We start from the raw sequence: 12,522 nt of genomic DNA, 5'->3' as shown, positions 1-12,522 counted from the left end.
ACTCACCCACGAGCCAATGTTTGGAAATTCATTGGTATGAATGTTGTTCCATGAGTCACATAAAGTCTGCACAGCTGATGGTAAGTTCTGAACAAGCATTGGACCTGCAATCAATCCAGAATTGTAAGTCACTGTGTAATACCATGGGTCCTGTTGAAAACCAGAATGCTTCTAAAAACTGTTTAAAACTAGATCATGAATTAAACAAGACACAATTGCAGCTAAGTTCGACCTGTTATCCCGCTGAAGGCCACTCTTATGCTTTTCTACCAGTCAAAAATATTCCTGAAGTTTGCATCAGCTTCTTTCACTTCATTAGAACAATGGGAGACATGGCAAAAATACTAATTCACAGCTGTCTTCAACACATTAATATTTCACAGTTTGCCATATGCTTTCATGCCATTATATTGGAGCACCAACATGGTTATAAAAGCATTCCAATAAGCCAGTTAAGCTCACAAGTTAGTTACTTTTTCAAGGTTTGCCCCTCTTTTTCAGCTCCTATAATACTAAAAAGAAAAGACTTCCCCGTCTGCTGCTGACAGGATAATACAGTGATCTGAACACAGTGGTAGAGGAAAAAGAGCACATAAGCCAGCACACAGCTTTGAAGTTGAATGCTGAAAACATTGTAGAAAGCTTCACCTGTGCACAAAAGGAAATGTGAACCATGCAGGATGCTCACCTAGCGTATTGGACTTGCAACGGCTGGATCCAATGGCCAGGACAGCAGCATAACCTCGTAGCTTCTCTTCAGAAGGCTTGTTCTCACTGGAGCCCTCTTCAGAGAGGCTACGTAGCAAGTAAGATCTGCACTCATGAGGAAAAGAATTCACTTCAAGGAAGCAGTTCTGCATTTCATAACTAAATGTGTCAATACGGTGACAGATAAGAAAGCAAACTTCTGAAGTTCTGCCCCATACTTCATGTGATATCACTAAGAGAGTTCGAGGCTTTTATCTCCTCTAAGCTTCTTACCAGCAAAAGCATCTGCTTAAAAGAAAAAGCTGATTTACTTTTGCTTTCTTCTACATAGGGGCTAATGAGAGTTTAGAAGACTTCAGTCTCTTAATCTAAGAATTAACACCCTCCTCCTCTCTCTGATGGTCTCTGACAGTCTCAATAATGAGAGTGAAATAACCTTAAGCAGCACTGTCCTACAGAGTGGTAAGAAGAGGTTTCATCTTTGGAGGAAAAGCTGATTTTACAAACTTGCAAGAAAATCTTGAAAGATCAAGCTACTTAAAATAATGACCACATTACAGCTTGAATAGCTTTGTCTTCTTTTAAAAAACAATGGTCAGTCTAAAGGATCTAAGTTGAAGTAACTATATTGGACCATTAACAGACCAACCTCTCTCTACCAAAACAACAAATAAAATAAGAACCCTCGTGTACAGAAGAAAACATCATTTCTATCAGAGATGCCATGGGTTGTACCTGGTAAATGTAGCATAAGTGTCAATAAGCTGCAGTGTAGCAGGTAGGAGGTTCTTGGTCATCTCTGAAGACTTATGTGGATCAGTTTCTGCAGCTAGCTTGGTGAAGTGCTCATCTAGAGAAACCTGGATCTTGGAAATTGCAGCATCAAGGGTGTAAATGGACTGTAAGCTGGGAACTTCATGCAGCTGGAGAATAGTTGTGCAATCGATGCCACAAAACGAAGATATCTTAAAATACAAATGAATGGAACTGTAAGTGCAAATCATTCCACAAGAACAGATGTTCCATGTGCACATTTACATTTGCATCAGTTCACCTGTCGAGCAAAGTATTCTTCTGCTATTTCCACATCATATTTTACTGAGCTGCACTTGTTGGAGGCCAATTCAATGAGAGAAGCAGCATGTTCAGCTTTCATCCCCTGCTTGGTAAGGTGATCCTACAGACACCAGAAAAAAAACCACACTTTAAAAGTGCTCTATAATTAAGCATTCTGCCAACTACCAAGCTAGAACACTTCAAAAATGCAGACAAGTTCCCACTTCTCACCATGCCCACACAACAAATCCCACATGCACTAAGCACAGAAGAACAAGAAACTGACATTCTTACTAATAAACAACATTACAAAACAGCCCAATGAAGATGAGACTGCAACCTTGATCCATGTGACATAAGATGGGATTCGCAGGCGAGAAGACCAGCGCAAGGTGTGTAAAATATCACATTCACTCATCTCTGGTGTGTTTGTAGCCAACTGATTCATGTAGTTTTTGGATGGAGGCAATATCCCCAGTATCCGCCACAGTATCAAGAAGTAGTACTGAAGAGCACAGGCTTCCTAAAGAAAAGCATGGTTGGATAAATTAGTAAAGTTCACAGTTTCAAGCAGTATAGCTGCTGAAATTATCTCAACAGGGCTCTAGACTCATGTAGATGTGCTAAACTGGGCAAACATGTGGTGAACTGAATTTCTGTCATATTATGCAATGAAGCATAAAAGGAAGAGGAGCAAGAAAGAAAAAAAAAAAAAGGAAGGATTACACAAGATTTTTCTGTCTCATCATATTCCAGGCAGACCTACTGGCATTACCAGGGAGGAACAGTAAGTCTAAAATATGCTATGGATTAAAAATCCTTGAGTAATATACCACCATCAAAAATATTAGGATTTTAAGTTCTCCATTACTCTGTCCAGAATACTTTGAATACTTCATTGAAAACACTAAGATTGAAAACCCCAGCACATGAGTTCTCCTCAGCACAGACAACATCACAGCAACACATACAGTCTTACCAGTGCAGTGACATTTTTATTCTCTTTTCTCCTGAGTGTATCAAACTGTGACCCTGCTGCAAGTAGTGAAGTCAACGCTGTGTAAAGCTCATCATACTTCATAGTCCTAGAGAAAAGGACCTCACAAACCTGCAAGAGATTACAAGTCATGATCACTGTTTTGCATCTGCATTTATTTATACTTTCTGTTAAGTATTCAGAACACCCACATACCAAAACTATGCAAAATGTAACTTCAGGAAGTTAATTCTGTCAGGTATTCTGGAAGAATATGATCAAACTGATGAGAAAGTAACCCTACTTATCATATCTTTGCCTCAGATGTTTCTGCAGCATTGAGAAGTAACTGTGGATATGATAGAACTCTGCTCTGCAGCATAAATAACTGAATCATATGCATTACAACAAGCTGTCCAACACAGCTTCATAGTAGTACATCCGAATTTGCAAATGGACTTCCCTGACATACAACTTGGTGTAAAAAAAGAATCCCACATTATCTTACTCAGTCACTGCTCTTTTCTCCATTTGGATAAAATTCCTGCTCTAGCCACTGCACCAGGTCCTTCCTTCTCATCAGTCTTCCCTGGCACTTGCCAAGCCAACACTGCCCTTTGAAAGCTTACAGAAAGGTTTCTACATATAAATCCCAGTACCGTGCTATCTAGACGGTTCAGGTCATCTTCAGAAGCTTCTAGAGATAGAATGCAGTAGAACCTGGGCTGTGGAACTGCGTCTGGAAGGTGATAAACAGCAATTATTTTGTTTACTACAATTGTTCAAGCATAACTACATGCATTTTTATCTGTTTTAAGTATGCCTGCCAAAGGCAGGAAAATGTACCCAGGCCGTAGGAATGGCTCTCACTTATTTGCAAAAGCAAATCTTTAAACAAAAAACTTCTCACGTGTTCCCTCTTACCTGATGAGCAGTGTTTGGTCCAGTTTTCTTCCACCTCCTTAAAACCATGATAGAGTGGGACAGAGGTTCGTCTGCTACTGTCCTGGGACCCACTCACCCAGCCAATGGGTGGGGTCAGCAAATTATATTGCACCTAAGTAGAAAAGCATTAAGTCATTAACCAGGGGAACCACAATAACAAAACAAAGAGCCATAAGATACAAGCAATCCCATTCCTACACCACACTTTTCTCAGCTTCTGAGGGAAGCCCTGGATCCTACCTAACAAGTTTCCAACTACTGAAAAAGCAACACACAAAATACTAGCATCTCATTAATGAGAACAGTGCCATAACTCAACAGGGACAAGCTAAAGCAAGAACAGTGCATACAAGGTATCGGAAATGGTGTCTGAATACCCAAAATAGTCATGAAAGATGAAGGCGGGGCTTTCACCCTGTCCTTAGCAGGATTTATTAGGACAGCAGTTACATCACAAATGTATGCTCTAACTGAACCTGCCATTAGGAATCAACAATTGTAGTTAATCTCTTATTATAATCTGAAAGATTGATAACAAAACCAAAGAGATCAGAACACATCAAATGATTGCCTGTCACAGATCTCTGCTGAGCAATGAACTACATTTCAGAACAGAATCACAAAGTTTTACCTGTTCAAATAAGTACACAGGGGCCTTGGAATACTGATGGAGCAGATAGTCAAACACCAAGAGCAGGCGTGCCACAATAAGTGGTACAGAACTTTGCTGGGTGTCCATGTTCACTGTCAGCTCTACAATTGTCTGGATACAGAGCATCATGATAGACCTGCGGCCCCTCTCAGAAAAATTGTGAAAAATAAGCAGCAGCAGCTGGAGATGTTCAACATTCAGATCTTCTGCATCACTGGGAAGGGTCCCTTGCAAGGCATTCTGCTTCAGCGTGCCCACAAACCTGACAACAGGAGAGAAAGTTCATACATTCCTTTTCTTCCTACTTAGATACATCTTGAAGATCTCTTTAACCAGAGCTTAGAGAAATATTTTTATTGTTTAATTTACTGCTTATTCTTCTAATCAGTACTGGCAATTTCATAAAGATGATGACTGACTTTCAAGCTAAAATAAAATTATCTCACCTTTCCCAAACTTTAAGGCATTCTGGGACATCAGGGTCTCCCTGGGAAGTGGCTTTATGCTGCCAAATGAGGAGAAGTCTTGAGAGCACCGACAAACTTTGAGGATGGATATAAAGAGGCCATGGACCTTCTGAGAAAGGGGCAACTCCCAGCTGCTGAAGAAGTGTGTTCTGGAATAAAGCAGAGACTTGGTGAAAAGAAGGAAGTCCTGCCTGATTTCTTCAATTAAAAGCATAATTTGAATAAAGAATATTGTTCCCAGAAGTTGTAAAGGGCTAATACAGCAATATTTCTCTAATCTTAAATATATCACATAGCTACTGAGGATGTTTACGTTGTTGTTTTGCCACTAAAACATCACAAATTTTGAACTTCAGCAGCAATGCAGGACAAAATGGCATTAATGATCTCTATTCATTCGCCACAAAATCACAGCAGGACAGATTAGGCTTTGGCAGAACCATACAGATCAGCCTGCAGTTTGTGCTTCAGCAAAAAGGTTGTTTAGCTGCTTTTGGGGGAAAACAAAAGTGTAAAAAAAGGTTTTTTAAACACGGACAACTAAAAGTATAGGCTCTGAATACACTGATTGGTAAGCAAGCCCTACTTACAGTGTTAAGTCAGGTCAGCCCATGACCCAGCAAACAAACATGGAGGCTACAAAGTTAGCACATGAAAGCAAAGGGATTAACTTGATTCTCCTGAGAGAATTCCAAGGCCTTTTGGCATCAATCCTGACAGCAAAGTAATGGAATGTCTCTTGCTAACACATGGATAGAGGCAAGTCTCCAAAACAAAACACGCAAACCCACTTCTCCTTCAGACTTCATCACTTTCAAAATTCAGTGGATTAACCTGAACTCTGGATGTTAAGCTTACACACACTGCAAAGTGTCATTCAACTTGGATCCAAAATATCCCAAGCTCTGTTTGAAAAATACCACTCTCCAGGGCCAAGTGGAATCACAACACGCTACTTCAGGTGCAGAGTCCACACAGAAGCATTGAGAAACACCAACATTTGTTCATTTCATTTTTATATTCATCATGGCTTTACCTGCAAGGCAGGGGACTGAAGATCTGAGGTCACTAAGGAGTGGTTGAAGTGATAGAGTGCAGCAGCAAACTCCTCATCTGAAGTGCCTGTAATACAGAGATCGAGACATTCACTACTGTTGCTCTCCCATATTTATGATTTCTGTATGGAACTACGAAAACAAACACCTGCAAATCCTCCTATCTGTGCTTTCTAACAGAGAAGTACTGCTCACTCACCCTTAAGCCCATCCTTATCCACTTCTTTGATGATGCTAGCAAGGGTTGCCATGTGCTGCTCCGAAAGAGAGACGCTCAGGTAGTTGCGAATGAAGTTATTCCTGGAGTTCAGCATAGAAGAAGTGATAAAGTTCAAAATGTTTGAAGCTAGGCTCAAAAACTGAAAAGAAAAAAAAGAGAAACGTGCTATAGAAGAAACAAAACCTGAGGGAGTATAAGAAAACATTAAAAAAGCCAGAACTGTCAGCAAAACAGATCGAGTTCCCTAATAACATCCCTGGCAGCAGAGAGCAGATTTACTTTACTCATTGCAATGCAGCTCACTGCACTCTTTATAATTTTAGTAATTCTCCAAAAAAAGTTTCAAGTCTCCAAAGCTCTGGGCAGCAGAATTTATTTTTGTCTTTCCCCACCACTAACAGCATTCTATCAGCAACTTAACTTACTTATAGCTCTGCCCTCATTTTCCCTCTTCCTTTGTAACCCAAACTGATACTCTCAGTCTGATCCCCTAGCAATAACCAATACAGCAGCAATATTCCACTTGATGGAAGAGTAAACCAAATACATTTCTTCAAAGCCAATCTTCCATCAGCAGTATACTTAAATAATACCTGACATTTATCATGTTACCTGCACACATCATTTCATTAACCCTGGAGACCTTTCCATACCAATTCTGGATCTTTACGGCTGGCCAGGATGTTCCCATTCTCTCCAGCAGTCTGTTTGTTTGGGCTTTTGACTCTTGGAGAGCTCTCCAAAGGTGGTGGTGGAGGGGGTGGTGGTGGGGCCACTTTCTCTTTGCTTGGAGATATTGTCTCTTCAAACCATTGCCCAAGGATTGGTTCACTGTCATCATCTGACATAGGAGGCAAAAAAACCAAAAGCACAGAATTGTGAAGAACCACATCATGCAAGGGACTTGGTACAGTAAAGGCCTGAAGAACTTCAGTGAGCAGACTTAAGGCATCTGCAATCTTCATTTCTCCCTTCCAGTCACAAAGCTCAGCAGTTTTACAGCAGGAATTTACAAGAAGAAATTATTTCCACTCTCCTCTCAAGCAAATACTGCCACATACCAGCCTCTCTGGCTTCAGTTTACATAAAAGAGTATAGTCAGCATTGCTTCTGCCAAACAGATCTAACAAACTGCTTCATATTTTCAGCATTACATGTTATTTTAGCCCAAGAAGGCAAAATCCCAGTAGCCAGGTTTCCACAAAGTCTGAAAAACAGCATAAAATCCTGACTTAATTTCTTTGTTGAAAACTCTATTACCTTGGCTGCTGTCCTCCTCAGTGCTGCTAAAATCATCCTCATAGTAAGTATTTGAATCAGTGGAGGCACTTGCATCACTGCTCATGGAGCCCTTTCTCTGACGTTGCAAGACACATGCCTTACAAGAACAGCAGAACAAATTCAATTTTAGGATTATGAAAGACAAGAATTTGAAAACAAATTATCTTCCTAAAGCATTTTAATTTGCTTCCAGTAAATTCTAGTCAAGCGATTTATTAACAGTTTCTCAAGATTCCTCTCCCTTAAAGTTGTATCAGAATTTATGCAGGATGGCTGAAAATAAATTATGCATGCCAAGAATTTAAGCAACACTTCAAGTAACAGCTTTAACATGAAAGCATCTGTTCTGAACACAGCCTTTTCATCTTCTCGTTAAACTCACAAATGCCACTGTGCTTACAGAGCTATTTTGTTAGAACAAGTTTGTCAAATTTACGGTCTCCAAACGAGGAGGGAAAGTGCCTTTGGTTGACACTGACAGAATTCTTCTTTGCATATTCACAGTTTGTAAAGAGAGAATTTTCCATGCAGATGACACTCAGTGGGAGTTGCTCAGATATCTCCCTAGCTGCACATCAGTTCCTACCTTTCTGTACGATGTAGACAGCAAAGTCAGCAGCAAATTAGTGAGTGGTACAGAATCTATCAGCCGCTGGATTCTCTGGATCGATGTGCTTTGAGCCATGATATCCAGCACTGCTGGTGGGCCATCACTCTCCCAGCCCTGGAGGACAGCATTGAAGAGAGAGTTTAAAGTGTGTTTCAGTGGAGAAGGGCAAGTGTTTCACAAGAACTACCTACACACCTTGTGCAATGCCTCCACTTGCAGATCTTGAAAGAGGGATGACAGCAATTTGATGGCATGATTTGCAAGCACCACTGACAGAACACCAAACCCTTGATGTCTACAGAAAAATAAAAGATAAAATGTAATTGCAGGGGGGAAAAAAAAACAGACTGAGTGAGGTGACTGAGGAATTGCTTTGCTAAATTGAAAAAGAAAAGGTGACTCATTTTCTTTTCAAGAACCAAGACTTGAATTTCACATGGCGAGACCAACAAGACTCCATAGTAATTGTTTGCTCTGCACAATTACATGGACAATGATTACTTCAGTGGGTTCTTTACATACCCTTTTCCAGGTCCCAGTTTGGGAGACCCAACGCCCTCCTTCGTCCGAGCAATAATGTCTCTGACACGAAGAGCAGCCAATGGATCTTTCTCCTTCCCCTTATCAGCCAGTGCTGTGGGGCTGAGGTTCAAGATGAGGAAGAGACTGTTTAGCAAACACCAGGCCCCAAGCAGCTGGAAGTTCTGATAATGCTATCATCCAAAAAGTTGAGGGGGGGGAAAAAAAAAAAATAAAGATGAAATAGCGTGAATCCAAATGCCAAAACACAACAGCATAAGAGCTTCCTGAAGGGCACAGATCTTACCTCACCCCCTGCTCGGCGTGAATTGCTGATGGCTTGTCCAATCATTTCATAGATTTCAAGCTGCAAAGAGATACAGAACCACAGTAATGTTTAAGCACTGGACTGGGCAATAACTAAACCAGCCTACACACTTTTAAAACTCCTGATATGATTACTGTTTCCTATCACAGTTAGCCAACTCAATTACTTTATCAGCCAGACTAATGCTTAGAAATAATATACATCTACTGCAATCCAAACAAATACAAATTCTATACATTTCACTTGCCAAGAATGAAAAAAAAAAAACAACAAATGCACTCCTTCCCACCTACTTACACATTTCTGTACAATAGTAGCAGCATCATTTTCATAATCTTCTTCTTTGGAACTCGTAGATCCAGTCCGTACCTGCTGAGTGGTACCCACGTGTAGGATGGCCATACAAGTTGCCACACTCACACCTGGATGAAAATAAATGAAGGTAACAGTCTTCTTATAAGCCAATCTTCCCATTTAGCACATAGAAACAAGCGGTATCAGACATGCACACAAGTTATGCTTTGAACATTAAGAGAGAGAAGAAATTACAGGTTATTAAGAAGGTGCTGAGTCACCAAACTGCACTTGCAGAACATACCAGAACCTCAGTATCAACAGAACAAAGCTCACATTGCCCCAGGCCCCACAATACACAGTATGGGGCAAAGCTGTCGCATCCATAATGAAGATTACTTGTGGGGTGGGCCATGAATGTGTGGGTAACAAAGGAGAGAAGAAGCAAGAATGACTTAGAGACCTAAAAATAGAGAAAATCAGTCACCTGCATAGAGACAGCTGAGAGCAAGAACAGTCACATCTTGGAGCCGTGTGGGTGTCAGGGGCTCCAACACAGGCAGAGACAGAGTATCCAGTGCCATGGTCACATCTATCACCAGCGAGTGAAATCTACAGTACCAACACAGGTTATGGATCAACAATGCAATCTGTACAGTGCTCATGGGAGCAGCACAGTATTTTCTCTCATACAGTGTATCCAGCATATACCAAAGAAGAGTGATGGCACAGTCTTACCCGTTACGTACAGCAGTGGCATCTGCCACCGTGGCTGGCATAATAAAAAATGAGTTGGCTGACACAGCATCTTGAAACCGATTGATGTATCTCAAGAAGTATGGGAGGTTCAGGCACACTCGCAGCAATTTTTCAGAGCCACCTACCAAACAAAAACAGTGTTTTACTGTTACTGTGCCACGGGACAGCATCTAAGCAGAACAGATCGAATAGCCATCAGAAGAAATGCTTGCTCTTGCACTCTTTATCCCCGCAACGCTACAAAGCTGATCCTCACCCAGTTCTTGCAAGCTGGCTACATTCTGAGCAATGAATATGCTTTTTGTTTTTGCTGCAGAGGTTTGATCTGCGGAAGCTTGATCCTCGTTTTCTCCTTCAACCTAAAATCAAACACATACTAAATATATCATGGAAGCATAAAAAATATAGGGCATTTCAATGACTCTACAAAGCAGCAAGGTGCATCAGCAACAGAACTCAGAGAAGTCCTTGAGTGCACTGATATTCATGTTAGAAGTCAGGCTGCTCTTATTCTGGGGCTGTTTACCTGCGTCTCTGGCACGATAGATGGCGATGCTGAGACTCTGGGGTTAAAGACTGATGTCAGCTGATTCAGGAAGTTCATCTGTACTTCTTTCTGCCTTAGCTCTGGGCTCACTGGGGAGGCCAGCTCCTTCTGGTCCTCTACTGCAGGGCAAGCAGCAAAATATCATTTCATACATCAGAGCACATAACATTTGCTATAGCTCCCTCCATTGCCACAGCGATATAATGACAAATTGAACCACCCACCATCAGAGAGGGTTTTGATGGTCTGAGGCAGCTTGGCTGATTTCATCATTGCTGTGAAAGTGATGATTTCTGTTCGATCCAGGCGGCTGCAGCCTGTGCACAGCCCCTTTATCAGCAGAATGAGGTGTTTCTACAAAGAAAAAGGCATCAAATACATCATAAACTCTCTCGATACCAATTATTTTGTGGCTTCATTTACCCTCAGCTGCTGCATTATGAGTAATGTAACCACAGCATCTCAGATCCAATCTGATCTCACAGCAAAGATCGTGATGGTAATCTTGCTTTGTACAACATCAGAGCAAATATTTATAGAATTAGAAGCCAGAGTCCCTTTTTGCTCTCAGGGCCACGTGGTCAAAATCTGTGCTTACCTGTGAAACAGCGCACGCTTCGTCTGGGTTCTCTAGACGCAGAAGGGAGAACTCAATCAGGACCTTACATGCTGCTGCCACCGACTGCAGTTGGTTTCTGGGTACTGAAAAAGCAGATGGTTGCATCAATTAGGGCAAGTCTTTAAGTAAATTGGTATAGCATGTTCTTAACTCTTTCCATAAAGCAGAATGCCAGGCAGAATGCATGCATGCACTGTCTATTGTGTCTAACAGAGAAATGCAGTGTCAATTTGGTCTCATTAAAACGTAACCTAAGAAATGTCAGGAAAGCAAGGATAAAACCTTCTAACACAGCCACATACGATGGCTTTCCTTGCAACATTTATGAGTTAATACTGTCAGAGCTTAGAGAAAAAGCACTGATGGACACAAAACAAGTTTACCCAAACTACCTTTCTGCTGAAAAAAGAAATATATACATGCAACCAAAAGCTGCCACCACCCACCAGGAGGTACCCAAATGCCAAAACTAGACAAGTTTCCCTTTCCATCTGCCAGCAGGACATGAACCACTCTGTGTTCTATGTTAATATCTGATTCAGAAATGGGGCCTGAGACAAATCCCAAAAGAACAGCTTGGGCCTACTTTTACTATCCTTCAGTTGTTGTACAAGGGTAAAATTGGAGGATGGAGAACACTTACTGAGACCACACACAGTAGTGATGTAATGTGTTGAAAGTGCAACAAAGGAGGAGTAAAAAGGCTCGTATTGTTTGTCGTGGTGCAAGATTTCTGATTCACTGCAATAGGAGAAGAAGGGATACGTCGATTTGATACGGCACAATAAGGCTGCCATACAACACTCAGAACATGATATATCCATTAACACGTGTAAGACAAGATCATTAAGATCACACACTCTTTCCAAATCAAAGTGTTGAGGACAGGATCTTGTCCTGCATCCCATTTGTGTATCCTCAGGCTTGATTCCTGCAGCAGAAGACAGATCAGGGCATCAGGATTGCTGCCCGCACTGGAAGTTTAAGAAAACAGCCCCCAGTATGGCCAGTACTTTTCCTTTACATCACCAGAAGTCAGCCTCTCTAACAATCACCCTCCTGTCAGCTTTCATTAATCTTTAAGTTCCTCTAAAGTCAGCTGCCCGTAAAGTTGGGGCTGTTTGTTCTGCTGATGCCAGGGCTGCAGCACAGGCATTCCCGTTCTGACAAGGCAGAGCCAACAGCAGTTTATGCAATTCTGCAAAACAGAAGGATCAAAACAGCCCATTGCATAACAACAACAAATACTCAATGCGGCATGTGCACAAGCAGAGGAGCAAAGAGTTTTGGCAGGTAGCACACAGTCCAGAAGAATGCATCTGCTGTCATCAGCCTCGTGGGCTGAGGGTGGTGATTTCAGAGCTTTTACAGCAGTTTGCCATTTTTCCCTGCGCACAAATCAACACTAAGTGAAAATTCAGTGTCATCTCAAAGCTAAAGTAAAAACTGTAAAGCAAAAGATGTGTCAGTACAGTCAGATCTCTGA

The 12,522-nt window shown here is 41.4% G+C and overlaps 1 protein-coding gene across 6 annotated transcripts in view; it reads right to left on the bottom strand.

Annotated features, from left to right (window-relative positions):
• Positions 1-12,522, bottom strand: part of UBR4 (ubiquitin protein ligase E3 component n-recognin 4) — a 67,719-nt gene that overhangs the window by 52,882 nt on the left and 2,315 nt on the right. For 5 of the 6 annotated variants that reach the window (XM_090123132.1, XM_090123133.1, XM_090123134.1 and 2 more), the window contains exons 2-27: positions 11,680-11,777; positions 11,016-11,119; positions 10,642-10,771; positions 10,397-10,536; positions 10,127-10,229; positions 9,850-9,991; positions 9,599-9,723; positions 9,115-9,239; positions 8,797-8,856; positions 8,493-8,683; positions 8,166-8,265; positions 7,947-8,084; positions 7,340-7,457; positions 6,733-6,920; positions 6,059-6,218; positions 5,841-5,926; positions 4,784-4,953; positions 4,317-4,599; positions 3,665-3,797; positions 3,400-3,479; positions 2,744-2,872; positions 2,105-2,287; positions 1,763-1,885; positions 1,444-1,673; positions 689-813; positions 7-104 (exon numbers count right to left, since the gene is read on the bottom strand). In XM_090123132.1, the coding sequence (XP_089979258.1) occupies positions 7-104; positions 689-813; positions 1,444-1,673; positions 1,763-1,885; positions 2,105-2,287; positions 2,744-2,872; positions 3,400-3,479; positions 3,665-3,797; positions 4,317-4,599; positions 4,784-4,953; positions 5,841-5,926; positions 6,059-6,218; positions 6,733-6,920; positions 7,340-7,457; positions 7,947-8,084; positions 8,166-8,265; positions 8,493-8,683; positions 8,797-8,856; positions 9,115-9,239; positions 9,599-9,723; positions 9,850-9,991; positions 10,127-10,229; positions 10,397-10,536; positions 10,642-10,771; positions 11,016-11,119; positions 11,680-11,777 (3,562 nt within the window). The remainder of the gene's footprint in view (positions 1-6; positions 105-688; positions 814-1,443; positions 1,674-1,762; positions 1,886-2,104; positions 2,288-2,743; positions 2,873-3,399; positions 3,480-3,664; positions 3,798-4,316; positions 4,600-4,783; positions 4,954-5,840; positions 5,927-6,058; positions 6,219-6,732; positions 6,921-7,339; positions 7,458-7,946; positions 8,085-8,165; positions 8,266-8,492; positions 8,684-8,796; positions 8,857-9,114; positions 9,240-9,598; positions 9,724-9,849; positions 9,992-10,126; positions 10,230-10,396; positions 10,537-10,641; positions 10,772-11,015; positions 11,120-11,679; positions 11,778-12,522) is intronic. The other variant, XM_090123135.1, reaches the window with a different exon arrangement.

Source organism: Phasianus colchicus, chromosome 22 (assembly GCF_987193195.1).
Source record: "Phasianus colchicus chromosome 22, bPhaCol1.hap1.1, whole genome shotgun sequence".
Lineage (NCBI taxonomy): Eukaryota > Metazoa > Chordata > Aves > Galliformes > Phasianidae > Phasianus > Phasianus colchicus.
This window is presented reverse-complemented; position numbering and strand designations above follow the sequence as displayed.